The sequence below is a fragment of the Natator depressus genome, chromosome 19, assembly GCF_965152275.1.
Source record: "Natator depressus isolate rNatDep1 chromosome 19, rNatDep2.hap1, whole genome shotgun sequence".
In the NCBI taxonomy this organism is placed as follows: Eukaryota; Metazoa; Chordata; order Testudines; family Cheloniidae; genus Natator; species Natator depressus.
The window spans coordinates 8,015,491-8,031,879 of NC_134252.1; the positions used below are offsets into that span (position 1 = coordinate 8,015,491).

Genomic DNA, 16,389 nt, shown 5'->3' on the forward strand with positions numbered 1-16,389 from the left:
TATGAGGTTGGCAGCTGGGGTAATCAAAGTGTATTACTTGTGTAGTCTTGTATCCTCAATGAGGATGACATCTGGTAGTGATTGGAGTGGCATGCTGCAATCTGTAATGTTTGTTTCCTGGGGTGCTCAAGGAATGGGGAAAACATTAGATCTTCCTCTTAATTGCTTTGTATGTGACACATCCAGTTAAAGTTGTCTGCAGTTATGTATATACAAGCTTCTTTTCATATCTTTGCACAAACTTCCATCATGAAGAGCAGGCTCTAACTATAACCGGGTGTTAGGGTGACTTACAACTAACTTTTTGGGGCTGGAATTTAAGTTCAAAATTGCCGTAAACTGCAGTTTTATGGCACTAACTCTGGTTCAAGAAGGGATTTAAAATATCTTTATAAAATGTAATCCTATCCATTAGTCTAGATGAAGAGAATTGTTTCTCTGAGGTAGCAATTTCACCTTATAGGCAGAGGGCAGAAATTGCAGGATGAAACGTCACTGAGATAGTAACTTTGTCTGTTTGAGGGGGGCAGTCTGGGTTTCAATCAGACCAATTACAGCTGTGCTGCTGGTTGTCAGCATTTTTAATTCTTTAGTAATGCAGTGACAGGAAAGGGTGTGTGTGAATGAGTGTGCGTGATCTTCTCTTAAAGCAAAGAAATAGCTCAGCCAACTTCCTCAAGCAATGCTGCTCCTTATCTATCTTTTTCCCCCCACCCACTCTCAAATTGTGGTCTTAATATCACTCAGGGACATTTATTCTAGGAAATACCTGCTATTCCCCCCTGCACAATACTGCCAGCACTTTCAGCTCCATTACCTAAACCACCCTGGGACCGTAGTAGAAAGTGGGTTTCCCACAAACCCTGTAACGGTGCTGACTGCGGGGGAGAGCTCAGGCCCTGGGGCCTAGTAGGGCCCATGGTGGATAAATCACTTTGGGCCTTTGCCCAGATATCCGCCTGGGGGCGAGGAGAACCGGCTTGACTCGAACGGGGCTTATGTTCCCCATCGCCGGGCAGGGTGACTAACGGCCTGTTGCGTGGGGAGCGGGGAGAAACAAACCGGCTCTGCTGGGTGAAACCAGCAGGCCCAAGGTTTGGGCTCTGGGCACCCGGTTTCCTCCTCCTGTGTCTGCCCAAAGGGCCGCGGCTCCTGCCCTGGGGGTGGGTCTCTGGGCTGCCCCACCCGCCATGGGTGCTGGGGGTCGGCGGGGGGAGGGGGAGAAGAAGACGCCGGCCCCTTCCAGGCCTGGCGCCCCGGGCATGGAGTGAAACCCAGGGCAGGCTCGGGGCCCTGATCCCGCTCCGCCCGGGAGGGGTCCGTACCCCCCCTGCTGGGCGGCCTCTGAGCGCCGGTCCCGCCCCCCACGCCGGGTCGGGCCAAGATGGCGCCCCCTCCCGGCTTCCGTGCTATGGGTGTCGTCACTTCCGGTGGGCTGACCGCGGGGCGCCCCGACCGGTCGGCTGGCGGAAGTTCCGGTCGGAGAGGCAGGAGAGTGTGTCTGGGAGCCGGGGAGAGAGCGAGCGAGAGAGAGGTGCGGAGCGGGGGGGGCCAGTACGGGGGGAGGGGAACTGAGCTATTGGGGGGGGAGACGTGGGGAGGGGAACTGAGCTATTGTAGGGAGGGGGGAGACGCGGGGAGGGGTCGGTGGGGGAGGAGAAATGCGCTATAGTGGGGAGGGGGGAGACGCGGAGAGGGGAACTGAGCTATTGAGGGGAGGGGGAGACGTGGGGAGGGGTTAGTGGGGGGGAGACGTGGGGAGGGGTTAGTGGGGTGGGGAACTGAGCTATTGAGGGGAGGGGGGATATGGGGAGGGGTCGGTGGCAGGGGAGGGGAAATGAGCTATTGTGGGAAGTGGGGAGAGACGGGGGGAAGGGTCAGTGCGGTGGGGGATAATGGCCAAAGTATGTGTGGAGGGAGAATGGTCTATGGGGGGGAGGGAGGCAGAGGTAAGACCTTGATGTCGTTGGGACACGCACCTGAGATGGGAGGGTGATGGGGCTGGGGCCCAGACGCATCTCAGGAGATGGTAATGGGGGGGCTCCAGGGGAGTTTTGGGCTATGGGGTCAGGTGGAAATGGCCCCAAGAATTTCATGGGCCGCATGTGGTGGGACGTGCTATTGAAGCTCCTAGAGCTGCTCTGTGAATGAGCTGCGCCGTGTGTGAGGTGCGAGGGTGTTGGGCTATTGGAGATCAGTAGAGGGATGTTGCAAGTGACTGTATATGATGATACAGGAAAAGTTGTGTTTGCCTGCAGGCTAAGGAAGCACATGGTGGCTCAGGATAGGGGAAGTGTAGGGATATGGCATGGGGACCATATCCAGGGAGAGAAGACCTGGTAAGCATGTAGTACTTGGGATAATGTAGGGAATCTGGGAGCTGGGTCAGTGCAAGGATATAGCAGGAGACAAATCAGAGAAGTTAGTGTGGAATGTACTGTTCTGCCGACTGTACGCACTCAAAACACAGCACAAGGTAGCAAGCACCATAAATGACAGTCAAACAAGAGAGTTCCTCATAACCCAATAATCAATGAGGAAGCAAGGCAGGAGAGAGAGGTGTGTCTCGATGGTGTTTTGAGAGCAGATACACAATTGTTCCAGAGGGTAGGCGTGGCAGAGGAGAAGACTCTTTCCTAAGTTTCAGAGTAGCAGCCGTGTTAGTCTGTATTCGCAAAAAGGAAAAGTCTCTAAGGTGCCACAAGTACTCCAACAAATTTATTTGAGCATAAGCTTTCGCTCAGATAAATTTGCTAGTCTCTAAGGTGCCACAAGTCCTCCTTTTCTTTCCTAAGTGGAGTTTGGGGAAAGAGGCAAAAAGGAGTCTGGTATTGATTGGATAAGAGACCAGAAAAGGGATGGGAGAGAAATACACTAGGAGGCTCTAGGGAGGTGTTGGGGATCCATTGGGTTGGGGGGCTGTTATAGATTATCCATGTGTGAAGCACTTTTCTGGGTTTTAGCTAGGGGATATGGCAGCAAAGATAAGCCAGTGCTGGCAGGATATCCATACTGGGACCTGCACAGTGCAATGGGTTATTGGCCCAAGCTTTCTGTTCTGGTGGCCTAAGGTCATTGTCCTAGTACTTAGTCTGCAGCTGTGTACATCACGAAAACCACCACACAATTTGCTGAGTGTTCAAGAGGGATCAAAGAGAGGATTTGCAGGGGTTGGTCTAGATGAGGTCTGAGATGCATTGGCGGGGTGAAAAGCAAGAGAACTGATTGATAAGCAGTGGTGCAGGGTGGTGTTGCAGGTCGTGACAGAGGAGTGCTGGGAGAGTATTTTGAAGGGGTCCAAGATTGGAATGGGAGATGCATCAGGTGCATTGGCAGAGCTGCCTGAGGGAAGCTTGTAGGGGGACTGGCTCTAACCATTTATTAGACTTAATCACTTGCTTTCCCAAGTATCAAGCTTATGAAAGATGCTGCAGAGTGGGGTACATTGTGAAGAACATGCTGCTTTGTAAAATCTTTGGTGGCATTTCTGATATGGCACTTCAGACAGCATGCTCTGTGAGCTGGGATTCCTGTACTATGCTAAGGGGAGCACTTTCAGTGGATCTGTAGATGGGCATGAGTGTTAATGGTTATTGTTATTGTATAGTAGAAAGGATTGGATTAATTAGGGAAGACCGAATTGCTTTGGATAAAATAAGAACTGATGCAAGTTGTTGCCACAAACTCAGAGTGAACCTTTCCTGGCCAAATTCTATTAAGGAGAAAGTAAGGTTAAAAATCATGGGGCCAAATTCTCCCCAGGTATAATTATGTTGACTTTGATGGAGTTACATGAAGGATGAATTTGGCTTAGTAGGTTTTAAAACTGTAGGCTCTGACTGTCTTATCTTTTTGTCTTTTGTGACACTGAGACCGCTGTAGTTGCGTGAATAAAGACCCTGCACTCAACTTAATGGCGTTTCTCTGACTGCATCTAACGTGACAACTTCTGAAAACCATATTTGGTCAATTCCAATTTTTCAGGGAATGTTTTAGGTATCAATGGGCATAAGCCTACTAATTTTGGTGAGGATCAGAAAGCCGGAAAAGCCTGATTTCCACGAAAATCCAGCCTACAGACTGCCCATGTGGTGCTGCAGGCAGGGCAAACTCTCTGATGTCCTCTGCTGCTACCCACGCACATCACAGGCAGCTGTTTGCATTTCACTGGCAACATAAGCTGAGCTGCGCACCCGTTGAGCCTGGCCCCTCAACTCTGTTCATTTCTAGTCCGGTTTTCTCAGGTCTCATGTAGGAGCATAATATGCCAATGACTGAGTGATGGCTACTCCAAGGGGCCGCTTAAATTTAAGCAAAAAGCCACATTAATTGAAATTTCCCAAATCTTGCAAAGGTTTCTTTTTACATTTTTTTTTTAATTTACTTTTGATTGTTTTGCATAAAACACATTTGGGGGCCTGATAGAGTGCCCCTTAACCTCTTATCTTTGTGGCTGCCTCTGCACTAACTGGGAGGCATAAATGCTCAAATGTTGGGGCAGTGGGCTATTTTTATGGTATTTCTGACCCAACTAAAATCATAGAGCATTGGAGATCTTAGGAGAGTGCTCCCTGGAGGTTCCCAGCTCAGAGAGGGTTGAATATACGGGGTGCTTCTCTGAACTGCCATACCATCTGTTAGCCCCTCACAGCCTGCGTGAGCAGAGTGTGTGTGTGTGGGGGGGGGGGAGGTTGGGGGATCAGTTCTTATCCAATATAGGGAGCACATTTTAACTGATCTATGCATCCATCTTAGGTTCTTGTAGGGCCCCATTTCCATAGTATCTGAGAGCCTAACATTCTTTAATGTACTCAACTAGTGACTATTTTCAGGACAGGGACCATTAGGCTATGGTGGACAGTGAGACTCTGCTCTTTGGGACTGTTGTCACCTACCTTTCTGGTGAGTGCTGTTCCTCCCCGCTTGTTTCTCTGAACATGGGAAATGCAGTAATATGTGGGTTCAATCTCTGCGGCTGCTTATGTGGCATTTGGGTGCTAGATCTGATGAGCTCGTTCTTCTAATATGTGATTAGAGTCTGAAAACATGACTGTTCATTGGTCTGTGAAACGAGTTTGGTGGATCTGGGTTTAGTTCCCGTTGGACAGGTTTCCACATCATCAAAATCACTGGAACGGTTGGATGTGACTGGCACCCATCTGGGCAGTTTCAGCAGAGAGGGTAAGGACTTTACTGGGCCATGGAGATGGAGCTCCCTCCAGGCTATAGCTAAGAGACGCTGGTGGGACAATGTGGGGAAGCGCCCTGTGCCCATGCTGCACCTGTTCTGTGGCTGAATACGATATCGATGTCCAGGATTGTTAATAGCTGGCACCTTCCACGAGCAGTAAACTTGCTTGGTGAGGTTAAATGTGCAGGCAGCGTTTGCCTGCTGTTTGATGTGGGTGTGATGGTGATTATATTAACAGATGCAAAGAAGATCTTGCAGGTGATGTAGCTGTAATGCCAGCAGATGAATGTTGCTTGTTTTCTAGCCAGCTGGGTCTGTGGGTATAGCCGGGTAACAAAGGGCTGTATGGTTTATTAGCATTGCAAAACGTTTGTCACTGGTCTGTTTGAAAAGCGGAGGGCAGCAGGCAGAGCTTACCTTTGAGACCTTTCCTGTTGTACCTCCTCCTCAGCATGGCTCCCATGACAGCCAGGGAGGTATGCTGAGCTAGAACTGGCCCTTGACTCCTCCAATCCCTGCACTGTTACCAGTGAGATCAATAACCTTGACCTTAAGTTTCAGAGTAGCAGCCGTGTTAGTCTGTATTCGCAAAAAGAAAAGGAGTACTTGTGGCACGTTAGAGACTAACCAATTAATTTGAGCATAAGCTTTCGTGAGCTACAGCTCAATGAAAAGAAGCAAGAGTCAATTTTCACCACCCAATCAGCTGCCAATAAGCGGGAAACATTCACTGATTTCTGACTCCTGAGCAGCCAGGCTTGAGCTGAATCTGTTCTGTCTCAACGAAATATGATTGGATGATGCTCCCAGAAACGTCCTCCCCGCAGAGCCTCCCAAGGCCCTTTGGAGGGTGCTGCGCAGAGCCCAAGTCCGGGCAGGAAGGGAGAGACAAACCCTTGCCATGAGCTGACAGGCAGCGATCGGCAGACACAGAATTCGGGGATTATTAAGGTTGCAGCTATTGGTGAGATGCCCTCAAGGGAGAATAGAGATGATGAAGCTCAGGACCTGCTTCCTATCCTCACTTCCAACACTCCCCTGCCCCCCAAAAAAGCTTAATTCAGAAGTGCTGTTTGCTGCTTCCTGGCTTTGCAATTTATCACTTGCATGTTCCCCTCTGTATGAAGAGGCAGGAGCTTTGAAACTAGTTCGGTATGAGTTCTCTCTCGCCTTTCCTGAGCTAAGCCTGGAGTTCTGCTCCACGTCACCCTCTCTGACCATCCCGGGGGCGATACATTTTGGGCTGTCCACTCGGGTCAGTCTAAACCCTGGGTTGGTTTAGTTTGGGGACTCGTAAACGATCTGCTGATGCTGCAGTGTGTTAGTCAATATGTTACCGGCATGCGTGACGTTCGTGTCTGAGAGGCCATGTGTGTGCAGGGTTCGTTGGGATGGTGATTGCAAAGTTCACTTCCTTTTTTGTGCGTGTTTATTTCTTGTGAAAGCTGCCCAGTTGAGAGCCCTGGAGACCAGATCGCTGTTAGTCCAGGCAGGTACAAGCTTCTCCTGTGTCCCACAATGTGCCTCACCCGCATCCAGAAGGGAGCAGCCTTAGGGGAGGAGGAGAATGTTGGTTCCATGGCCCACTACAAACTGAACTGAGCCCCTCAACTCCTGTTCCACACAGGCCTCAGTGGACAGCTGTCAGACGGCAGCAGCTTCCGGGCACCACCGTGCTGAGCTGGCTTTGAGCTGGGATGTTAATCTGTCGGTATCAACCCCATCTGACTGCCAGCCTTTCACATTGGAGCTCGGATTTGCAACTTGATTTTGTCTCTCTGCCCTGCAGGTGCCAGCTGTTGGAGTCCCTTTCAGTGTATGTGTGGTAACAACATGTCTGTCCCCCTCCTTGCTGATGCAGTGACTGTTTCAGGGGCAGAACGGGAGACTGCAGCGGTAAGGATGGTCTCTGCTGTAGCCTCAGCTGATTAGGAAATTAACTGGTCTTTGTCTTTCCCTCTGTCGATGTTAAATGCAAAGGGGATGCTGTCCTCTAGCTCAGGCCCATCTTGAGATAGTGATGCGCTCAGAGGGGCAGCCTCTCTTGGGTTCAAAGTGTCTTCATCTCTTGAAATTAAATACTCACACTGCTGTTTGTGTAGGACCTGCACAAAACCAGTGTGCTCTCCTGTAGCCGCTGGGAACCAGGAACTAGCCCTGCTTCGCTGAGTTGTGCTGGCCAATTGGTGTTGCTGCACACCCTTATTTCCCTTCTTGGAAGTGGAAGCTGCCAGTTTGACAGCCCTGGAACAGAAATCCTCTATGAGCCCTCCAGTCCCCAGCGAGAAAGCCTTGTCAGTTTCAGGTGTCACTAGGAACTGGGTTGAGGGGTTGGGTTCATGTTTGCTCAGTGGAAAAGGATAAAACTGGAGGAGGAGGAACTCTGTCCAAGCCTCTTAGAGTGGATTAGTGATTGCTGATATTTATAAGGTGCCCACTGCTATCTAAAAGTTAACAGTGAATAAAGAGTGGGGTCGGGGACGTTTTCAGAGGCACAGAGTGCAGTTAAGTGCCCAACTCCTGGAAAGTCAATGGGAGTTGGGCACTTAACTCCCATTTGTGCTTTCAGAATCTTCCGTGCAAAGTTCCAAAGGCAAACTCTTCATCCTTGATGAGCGCCTTTAAAAAGAACCCTTTTGTTTCCCCAAAGTCAGCTGTTTAGATTCGGTCCTGCTGCAGAATCATAGAAGTAGCTGGAAAAGGCCTATCTCTGGGGGCCCGAGCGGGGTCACCTCCCAAGAGCACACATTGCTAGAGGGCTGTCTAGTCTAATTTTAAAAATCACAAGTGATGAGATTTCTGCTACTTCCTTAGGGGGAGAGTAAATCGTTGGGGAGCACCAGCCCAGCCCTCAAACCTGCGCTCTCCAGAATGATCGGGTAGGCACGTTAATGACAGGTCCAAGAGCCCTGGTCTAGGCTGTTTAACCAAGAAGACAGCTCGAGATAGCCAGTGCCCATGAGTCAGGTGGTGATAAATAGATCCTAAAACACTAAATCTGTGTGCCTGTCCCAGTTCAGTGCATCACTCTCAGATGGTCTAGATAATACTTAGTCCTGCCATGAGTGCAGGGGACTGGACAAGATGACCTCTCGAGATCCCTTCCAGTTCTATGATTCTCTAAGGCACAGGGACACGTCATTAGCTTGGGTAATTTCTGCTCGGAGTGTTGCATCTGCTTTTGTTTGTGACTGAATGGCCCTACACAATGCCCCACATGGCTGCTTTTTAAATCCCAGACCTGCCTCACCACCAATTCACCAGCTGTTGTGCTGGCTAATACCTTTGTTTTCTCCTTAATTTTACAGGTCATTTTTTTACATGGGCTCGGAGACACAGGGTGAGTATTTCTGGGGCAGTGGCCCTTGTTGTCTGGCTGTAAAGTGGTACGCCTAGAATCCGTGCTGCCTGCTTTCACGAGGATTTGAAAAGTGCATTGTTTGGTAGCAGCACAGAGCAGAGATCAGGCAGATAAGCCTGTTGGATCTGTGTTATTTAAATACATGGAAATTGCTTCGCTGCCTGTCTGGCAGGGGCATGGCATTGCTCCTTCCCAGATGGAGAGGGGATAGTAAGAGCCTAGCTAGTTCACTGGTGCTTTGATTTTTCTGCGAGTGCAGCAAGTTACGATCCCATGACCCTAGTGTGGGTATCTCTGGCCAACAGCTGTCTGGATTTCAGCTTTAATATTTGTGATTTCCAGTGGCCTCACAACATTCTGCTCTCCTGGCAGGAGGATTTTCTTTGAAGGCTAGTAAAGTATAATCGGTTTTTACATTACCCTGGGTGAGGTCGGGAGTAAATTCTATGACTAGGCAGGTGCTTTATCATTCATTGTGTGAGGCTGATTTACGGTAACTGAAGGCTGCTGCATACATGGAGCCCCTCTCTCTGCAGAACTCCTACCTCTCCGTTATTGACGCCTCCGTTACTAACTGTTAAGCTTTGTGTGACCTGTTTGCTCTAGGTCTCTCTACCCAGCTGTACGAGACACGGGTATTTCGGAAGCTCCCCCAGGCTTTGTGCTGCCGGGGTTGATGCATCATGGTGCTTAGGCAGGGAGATGGATGGTGTGGCCAGGCTCTTCACGAGCTACTGCCAGTGTGTAGAGCAGAATGGGTTGGGATCCCTGCTCCAGAGCATCTGCCCCTCCCGAGGTGGTCAAGAGGGTACCCAGCCTTGGCTCTATAGGGATGACATGGCTGTGATAGGGTGAGGGTGTCAGTATGCAGGGTGGTACCTTGCCTCACAGCTGGTAGCATGTAAGGCTTGAACTGTCTCCTTTCTCCTGTTAGGCACAGCTGGGCTGAGGCGCTATCCTCCATCCGACTCCCATATGTGAAATATATCTGCCCTCATGCGTAAGTATCACCTCTGCCCCTGATTGGGGGAAATTCTGAAACAGTCTGCTAGTTAGTGGGGGGAGGATATCTCACCGGGTAGTCACTGTCCTGAGTGAAAATTAGCCTTGGAGCCTGTCCCTCTTTGCTGCTCCCAGGCAGGGCTCTCCCCTCCCACTCTGAGCTGGCTGGGATGCGTGGTGTTCTCCGTGGATGTTCTCCTGTTCTGGTCAGGGGGGCAGAGCTGGTGGGCTGTAGTGTTGTTCCTTTGCCCCATAGTCTCTTCCCACTTCCCCTCACTGCTATGGACCTTTCCCGTTGTAGATCACATTGATGGTGAAACTTTCTGACTGCAGGATGGGCTGCTGAGTTGGACACATGGCACCCAAACCTTGTGTGATGGATCTGTGGCCACAGGCAGGGGTCACCAGTTAAGCCTCATGCATATAGAGCTAAAGGAGAATTGGTGTCAGCTGTGCTGGGATTAGGGCTCATATCCTCTGTAGGCTGCAGCCACTTGAGGGCAACATGATCTCTGTCCCTGGAGTAAGCCCGATGGTGAATCCGGCAGAGGGTGAAGTATGCACACGCTAACTAGTGCCTGCGATGTGACAAGTCAGCGTCACTCTGGAAAGGCCGGTGCCCACTGGAGGGCAAGGCAAGCTCTCCTCAGCTGGGCACTTTGGAAGGATGAACAAGGGATTCTAAAACAGCCAAGGAAAAGGTCTCCCCAGCTCTGCAGGCAGCTGACTGCCTTCCTCTCCAGAGTCCAGGGAATGTCCCCCAGTCTCTGTTCGAGAGGCAGATAGTTGGCTTCCAGGCACAGCTGGGTCATGAGTGAGATGCTGCTGCCCAGGGTCTGATTTTCTCCCTGTTCTGCGGCTTAGCTGTTCCCTGTGGCTGCATTGAGCAGGCAGGGAGCATCGGCCTCAGGCCCCTTCTCTGCGCAGGCCAGGTCAGTATAAAGCAGTCGTGCCCGACTTGCTCTGCGCGGCCCGAGCACTGATGCCTCAGCAGCTTCTGGTTCGTTAGCAACACAAAGGTGCACTCACCTGTCCCAGGGAAGCACCGGAGCAGCCTCCCAGCGAGCGGCGACGCTCCGCTCCAGGGCGTCCCATCCTTACGGGACAGGAGCAGGTGCTGCCCTGTCAGCGCCTTCCCAACTCAGCAGCAGACAACCAAAGGCAAGAGTAGAGCCAGTCCCCAAATGTCGGGTCCCTGGATGGGCTGCAAGGCAACATTGCACACCACACTGCCTGCTCTGGGCACGTAACCGGGCCGGTGTTAGCTGGGCCGGGAGCCTGAGGGCACCTGGGGACTTAGCAACTGGGGAAGGGGTAGGCAGTGAGGATTGGACATACAGTAAACAAGGGGAGGATCCCAGCCAGATATGGGGATGCTGCGTGTGGAGGGGGCGGGAGGGAAACAGATTGTTGCTCAGCCCCGGCAGGGTGGTTCCCCAGGCCCACCTGGATTGGGCAGGGGGGAGGGATCCTTGCAAATGCTGCTTCGGTTCCCTGCAGGGTTGTCTGGTCCCTGGTGGAGGCGCAGTGTTTGTCTGAGCTAGCGATGCTCTAGGGACTGTAGCTAAATCCTGTTCCGCCCAGGTGAGCCTCCAGCTGGTGGCAGGACGTACCACGAGGGGGCGTGTCATACTGCTTCATTCACTTCCTGCTGCCTTGTTACCAATTAGTCTCTTGGGTGCAGGGCTGGAAGCTTGTTGGCCAATGTGCCCTCTCTGGGCTGGATCCCTCGGGCGGTAGATCCAGGATCACTTTAGCTGCTGTAGCCCCCCGCCCCCAATTGGGACAGGCTCCCACCCGGGCTGTTTTGCTTGCTTTTGATCTCTCTTTCTCTGCAGGCCCAGGATTCCTGTAACCCTCAACATGAAGATGGTCATGCCCTCCTGGTCAGTTCATGGGGCTGTGGGCGGGCGGAGGGGGGGCATGTGGGTTGCTCATGTTACAGAGGCAGCCTGAGGTAGTGGCAGGTGGAATCAGGGGTCTCTCTCCAGGCACCTGTGGAGGAGAGGGAGAGGTAGGTAGGGAGCTAGCTGGAGCCCCCCAAGTGGAGAGGGCTGGGTGTATCTGGCCATTAGACTCCCCTGTGCCATGGACACTGGGAGAGTGAGGAGGGGGCTGATCTCACTTGCGTTCCCTCCCAGGTTTGATCTGATGGGGCTGAGTCCAGACGCGCCTGAGGACGAAGCTGGAATCAAGAAAGCATCTGAAAACCGTAAGAGGAGTCAGGCGTTGGGGTGCAGCCACTTGGGCTGATGGCCTTTCCCCAGCCTCTGTCTAGCCCTGTCTTCGTCCCTTTTCCACCCGACTCACCATGGCCTCTTGTTCTCCTGGAGGGTAGCAGGATCTATCCCCGCTTCTGCCTTTGCCTCTGCTCCTCCCGTCCTTTCCCTTGTCCCTCATCTCAGACTTTCTGTGCCTCTGTCCTCTGCCATGTGTGGAGAACACACCCAGAGCCTGGCCCTGATTCTGCCCTGTGCAGATCCCAGCTTCCATGTGACACTGTAGGACCCCCTGGCCATCCTGAGCTGATCCACCTCTCTCTGGCTTCTTCCAGTTAAAGCCGTTATCGAGCATGAGATCAAGAATGGCATCCCACCCAACCGCATCATCCTCGGGGGCTTCTCGCAGGTAAGCACTGATGGTACAGGCTGGGGCTGGGGACTTGGATCCAGCCCAGTCTCCCAGGTGCCCAGGAGCCCAGCAGCTCCCTGGCTGTGTTGGTGCAGGAGGATGGCTGGGTTAGACTCCATGACTTTCTCAGCTTCATTCACCAAGCAGGGGGACCTTCTCCTCCTGGGGCGGTTGGTGCATATCGTGGGAGGAGGTGAGTTCTCTCCCCTCTGGTGTCACTTGCACTGGGAAGGGGTGACTCTCCCCTCTCTGGGTTGGACTCGCCTGGAGCTGCGAGCCCAGGCAGCGTCTCTACTGCATGGTCCTGTGCTTGGTATGTTCCAGGGTGGTGCCCTATCGCTCTACACGGCGCTCACCTCCCAGTACCAGCTGGCTGGCATCGTGGCGCTCAGCTGCTGGCTCCCGCTGCACAAGGCCTTCCCTCAGGTACCGGCGATCTGTCTGTCTGTCTGCCTCTGGATCGGTTACTTGCTCAGGCACCATGTGGGATGTGAGTAGATCGGGGGAGGTGGGGGGAGGCTTTGCTGCTGCCCATCACAGAACCTTCTTACTCAGCAAACCCCGCCTGGGGCTGCGGACAGCAAGCACCCCAGTGGAGTCGGTGGCACTGGGGGTGATGGCGTAGGTTGGCCGTAGGCAGGACACTGCATCGATCACGCATCCGCTCCCCAGCCAGGCATCCTGGCACTACCAAGCCCTCTCTTTTGTGCTGCAGGCAGCGTGCAACGGCATGAACAAGGATATCGCCATCCTGCAGTGTCACGGGGAGATGGACCCCATGATCCCTGTCCGCTTCGGAGCCCTCACCGCCGAGAAGCTGAAGTCCGTCGTCACCCCCACCAAGGTTCAATTCAAAACCTACCCCGGAATGATGCACAGCTCCTGCCCTCAGGTCAGTCAGCTGCGGGCGCAGAGGGCTGGGGTCCCGGGCATCTGGGTATTGCACCTGAGTGGCAGGCCGCACCCAAGTCTCGTAACATGGAGTGGGTTGTGCCCACCCTTACATTTCCTATCGATGTGGACTGGATGGACTACAGATCCCAGCATGCAGTGCCCTGGTGGGATCCAATCAAAGGGCTGCTTGGCTCATGGTGGTGCATTGCAGGCTGGGATCTGTACTATGTGAAGGCTGCATCTTTGTCTTGAAGAGGGTGGCTGGGGCTGCAGTTTAGCTGCCAGGGCTCTGGATCAGGAGTACAGGGTGAGCGCAATGGCCTTTGCAAGGAGGCATGAAGATGGGGAGGGTGGCTATGGGCCCCGAACTTCCCTGGCCCCAGGAGGGGGGAGATCTTCCCAGCTAAGGGTGTAGAAGCCTAGATTTGAATGAACCTGGGGAGCACCAGCCCCTACGTCTAGCACGGGTGGGGGTTGGTCCCTCATTCATGCTGGGGGGCTTGCGCTGCCCTATGCCCAGCAATGCGCTGGGAGCACTCAGCACAGGGGACTGTCTGCAATGGCAGCGTCTTTCCTTGGAAAGCTGGACCCAAGGCACCCCCTGCAATGTCCTCCCAGCCCTAGGCCCTGCCCCTGAGGGACGCTCCTCTGCGGGCGCCGGGGCAGCACCCGCGTGTGACAGGCTCTCATGGTCTATGTCCAGGAGATGATGGCGGTGAAGGAATTCATTGAGAAGCTGCTGCCCCGGATCTAAGCGGAGCCACTCGAGACTGTCGCAGGGAAAGGGCGCAAGGTCACCGCCTCTGATCTTTCCCGCTGATCCTGTCTGCTGCAAACAGAAGCCATGGCAACCAACCTCAACTCCAGTTGTTTTCCCTCCCTTCAGTCCTTCCCTCTCCTGTCTCTTCTGCACCACGGTCCCTCAGGCAGGTGGGGTGTTGCTCCCCGAGTTGAGAGTGGAGCTGTTTAAGGTAGAGACTGTCCCAAGTCCAGTGTGGCCTTATCTCTCGATCCCCTTGATTTCCCTGTATCAGACCTGGCTGTGGAGGTGGGCTCAGCACTATCTCAGGCTGATTTCCATGGTCTCCTGGCTTTTCTCTCCTGTTACACTATTAGCAGGGAGTCCCTCCCCCTGGAAAGCAGGAGGAGATGACTGGGATCTGGGGGGGGAGCTGCTGGCCCATGATCCCCTGAGCTTGGGCTCGAGAGCTTTGCAAAGCTACCTAGAAAGGCCCGATAACCCGCTCTGTGGCCCACCATGGCTGGGGAGCGGCTCGGGGGGGTCATGGCCTCTCGGCAGGTGCACAGCCCTTTGGTCTCCATGGTGGGATGATTCAGAGGGTTTTAAAACAAATCAGCCTCTGGAACCCGAAACTCCGGGGGGCCCAGCTCTGGGGCCGTTGGTCCAGAGAGCGCTACACTGGGACTGTACCTTAAACTCTGCTCCCTCTCCCAGCAGCACAGCTCAGGGAGTGGGCAGCACACGTGAGTTGGAAGGGAGCCCCCTACGTTCTCCCCGCCCACACCCCCTCCTGCCATGCGCTCTGTTACACACACACCCCCCAGCAGGAAGGCAGCCATGCCCACGGGCTCCACACTGTGTCTGATTGTGTCTCCGCTGCCAGGGCACAGCTGTTACAGAGATAATCGAGGGATTTCCTTCTCCTTCTGTTGCTCTTTACAATCTTCTCCGTTCTGCGTGCTGGGACATCCCAGAGCGCGTCCGTCTCCTCTCATTGCCGCACTGTTAGAAGCCAGGTGAGGAGGCAAAGACAAATCGCTGCAGTTTACAGCCAGCTTCCTAGTGTATATCCCCTGAGACCTGCCCTGGGTGCTGGCCCAGTCAGGAGGGTCTCTTGCTGCTACTCCTTCCTCTCACAGCAGGGTCAGGTGGGGTGGGAGGGCAGAAGGAAAAGCTCCAGCTGATGCTCTTGTCCTAGGCTGGGAGAGATGCAGGAAGGAGACTCGCTCCCAGCCTCCTCCTCTCACCAGCATCTGCTATGGCCCATGTCAGCTCAGCTGTCTCTCTGTCTCTTCTTTAAGAGCAAATGCTGGAGAACCTTTTCCCACTGTCCAGGGGCCTGCCAGTCCCAGATCACCCCTTGGGGCCAGTCGCTGCTACGCCCACAGCACCCTGAGGGCTCTGCACGCTTGCCCATAGGCACTACCCTGCTGGCCCGAGGCAGGGAGCGTCCCTGCGGGGAATGTGAGAGCGTCCCTAAGAGCAGAATCGCCTGCATGAAGAGTCACCTGAGCCTGCCTTCGCCACATGGGGTTTGGCCCTCTTCATGGAAGGCTGGGTCCTTCCTGCCCTGTTTAGCGGAGCCCCTAGTGCTGGCACAGGGATAGGGGGATGTGGCATCTGGTGCTGGCTGATCTACCTTGGCAGGCAGAGCAGCACCCCACGGCCGAGAGGACCTGTTCTCTCTCCCTCAGAGGATCCCTCCTCTTCTCTCCCCCACCCCTAGAGTGACCAGAGGGCAAGTGTGAAAAATCGGGATGGGGGTAGAGGGCAACTAGGAGCCTATATAAGAAAAAGCCCCCAAAATTGGGACATCTGGTCACCCTACCCATGCCCTTCCAGCTGAGGGCTAGCCTCTCCCTGAAGAGGCAGAGGGTGGTTGCTGTTGAACAGCATAGGCCTTCTCCCTCCGGTGGGCTCAGCCTGCTGGAGCATAAGTGGGGCTGGAAAATCAAGCTGCAAATGTCTTTTAAAGAAACCTCTTTGGCTAAGGGCTGAATTCCTTATTCCTCCTGCCGTCGCTGTCTCCATCTGCTGAGACAGCCCCCCCCTTGGCACAGACTTAGCCAGCAAGGCAGTGTGGACTGGGGCTCAGCCCCCTGCCTGCTCAGGGCTAGAACTGCACTGGGGATGCCAGTGTGTTGAGGGGTTGGATGAGCTAGGTGGGGCATCAACTGCCTCCCACCACTGGAGCCCTAGGGCCTGCTGGGAGCTCACAGGGTGGGGGCAGGGCTGGCTGTTCCCAGCGGCTGCTGGGGTCTCTCTGCAGACCTAGCAAGAGCAGGGCACTGCAGTGGAAGGCAGCGACTGACTCAGTCCTGGCCTAGATGGGGACCCCCCCAGGGAAAGAGCAGGTGATGGATGGTGCCCTTGGCTGGGGTGCAGCTTCACAGAGGCAGGAGAAAAGGGGGCTAGACAAAGGTCCATTGACGCAGCCTTGTGTTCTAGACTTGCCCAGTCTGCCAGCGCTGCACCAAGCAATAACCCTCTAGAGACTCTCAATCACATTGGACCCATTTTTTTAAAGGATTTACTTATTTTGCTGCTTGCGGGGGGGGGGGGGGAAAG

General features: G+C 53.8%; 1 protein-coding gene across 3 annotated transcripts; it reads left to right on the plus strand.

Moving 5' to 3' along the window:
* The first annotated feature begins 1,417 nt into the window (after positions 1–1,417).
* On the plus strand, positions 1,418–16,382 carry LYPLA2 (lysophospholipase 2). 3 transcript variants are annotated; one of them, XM_074934600.1, is made up of 10 exons: positions 1,418–1,534; positions 6,981–7,087; positions 8,500–8,531; positions 9,487–9,552; positions 11,393–11,440; positions 11,696–11,766; positions 12,109–12,182; positions 12,510–12,611; positions 12,901–13,077; positions 13,783–16,381. In XM_074934600.1, the coding sequence occupies exons 2-10, from the start codon at positions 7,010–7,012 to the stop codon at positions 13,831–13,833; spliced, it is 699 nt and encodes a 232-aa protein (XP_074790701.1). In that variant the 5' UTR covers positions 1,418–1,534; positions 6,981–7,009; the 3' UTR covers positions 13,834–16,381. The 3 variants fall into 3 exon arrangements, with proteins under 3 accessions (XP_074790701.1, XP_074790699.1, XP_074790702.1); XM_074934598.1 differs by lacking the exon at positions 1,418–1,534 and adding an exon at positions 4,834–4,902 and having other exon boundaries at positions 13,783–16,382; XM_074934601.1 differs by lacking the exon at positions 1,418–1,534 and adding an exon at positions 6,659–6,684 and having other exon boundaries at positions 13,783–16,382.
* Positions 16,383–16,389: the final 7 nt, after the last annotated feature.

Excerpts from the sequence above, each read along its gene's own strand:
- LYPLA2 (XM_074934598.1), top strand. The coding sequence starts at position 4,851 with ATGGTGGACAGTGAGACTCTGCTCTTTGGGACTGTTGTCACCTACCTT. Across the intron at positions 7,088-8,499 it reads CAGAACGGGAGACTGCAGCG|GTCATTTTTTTACATGGGCT; the intron begins GTAAGGATGGTC and ends TTAATTTTACAG. Across the intron at positions 11,441-11,695 it reads AAGATGGTCATGCCCTCCTG|GTTTGATCTGATGGGGCTGA; the intron begins GTCAGTTCATGG and ends GTTCCCTCCCAG.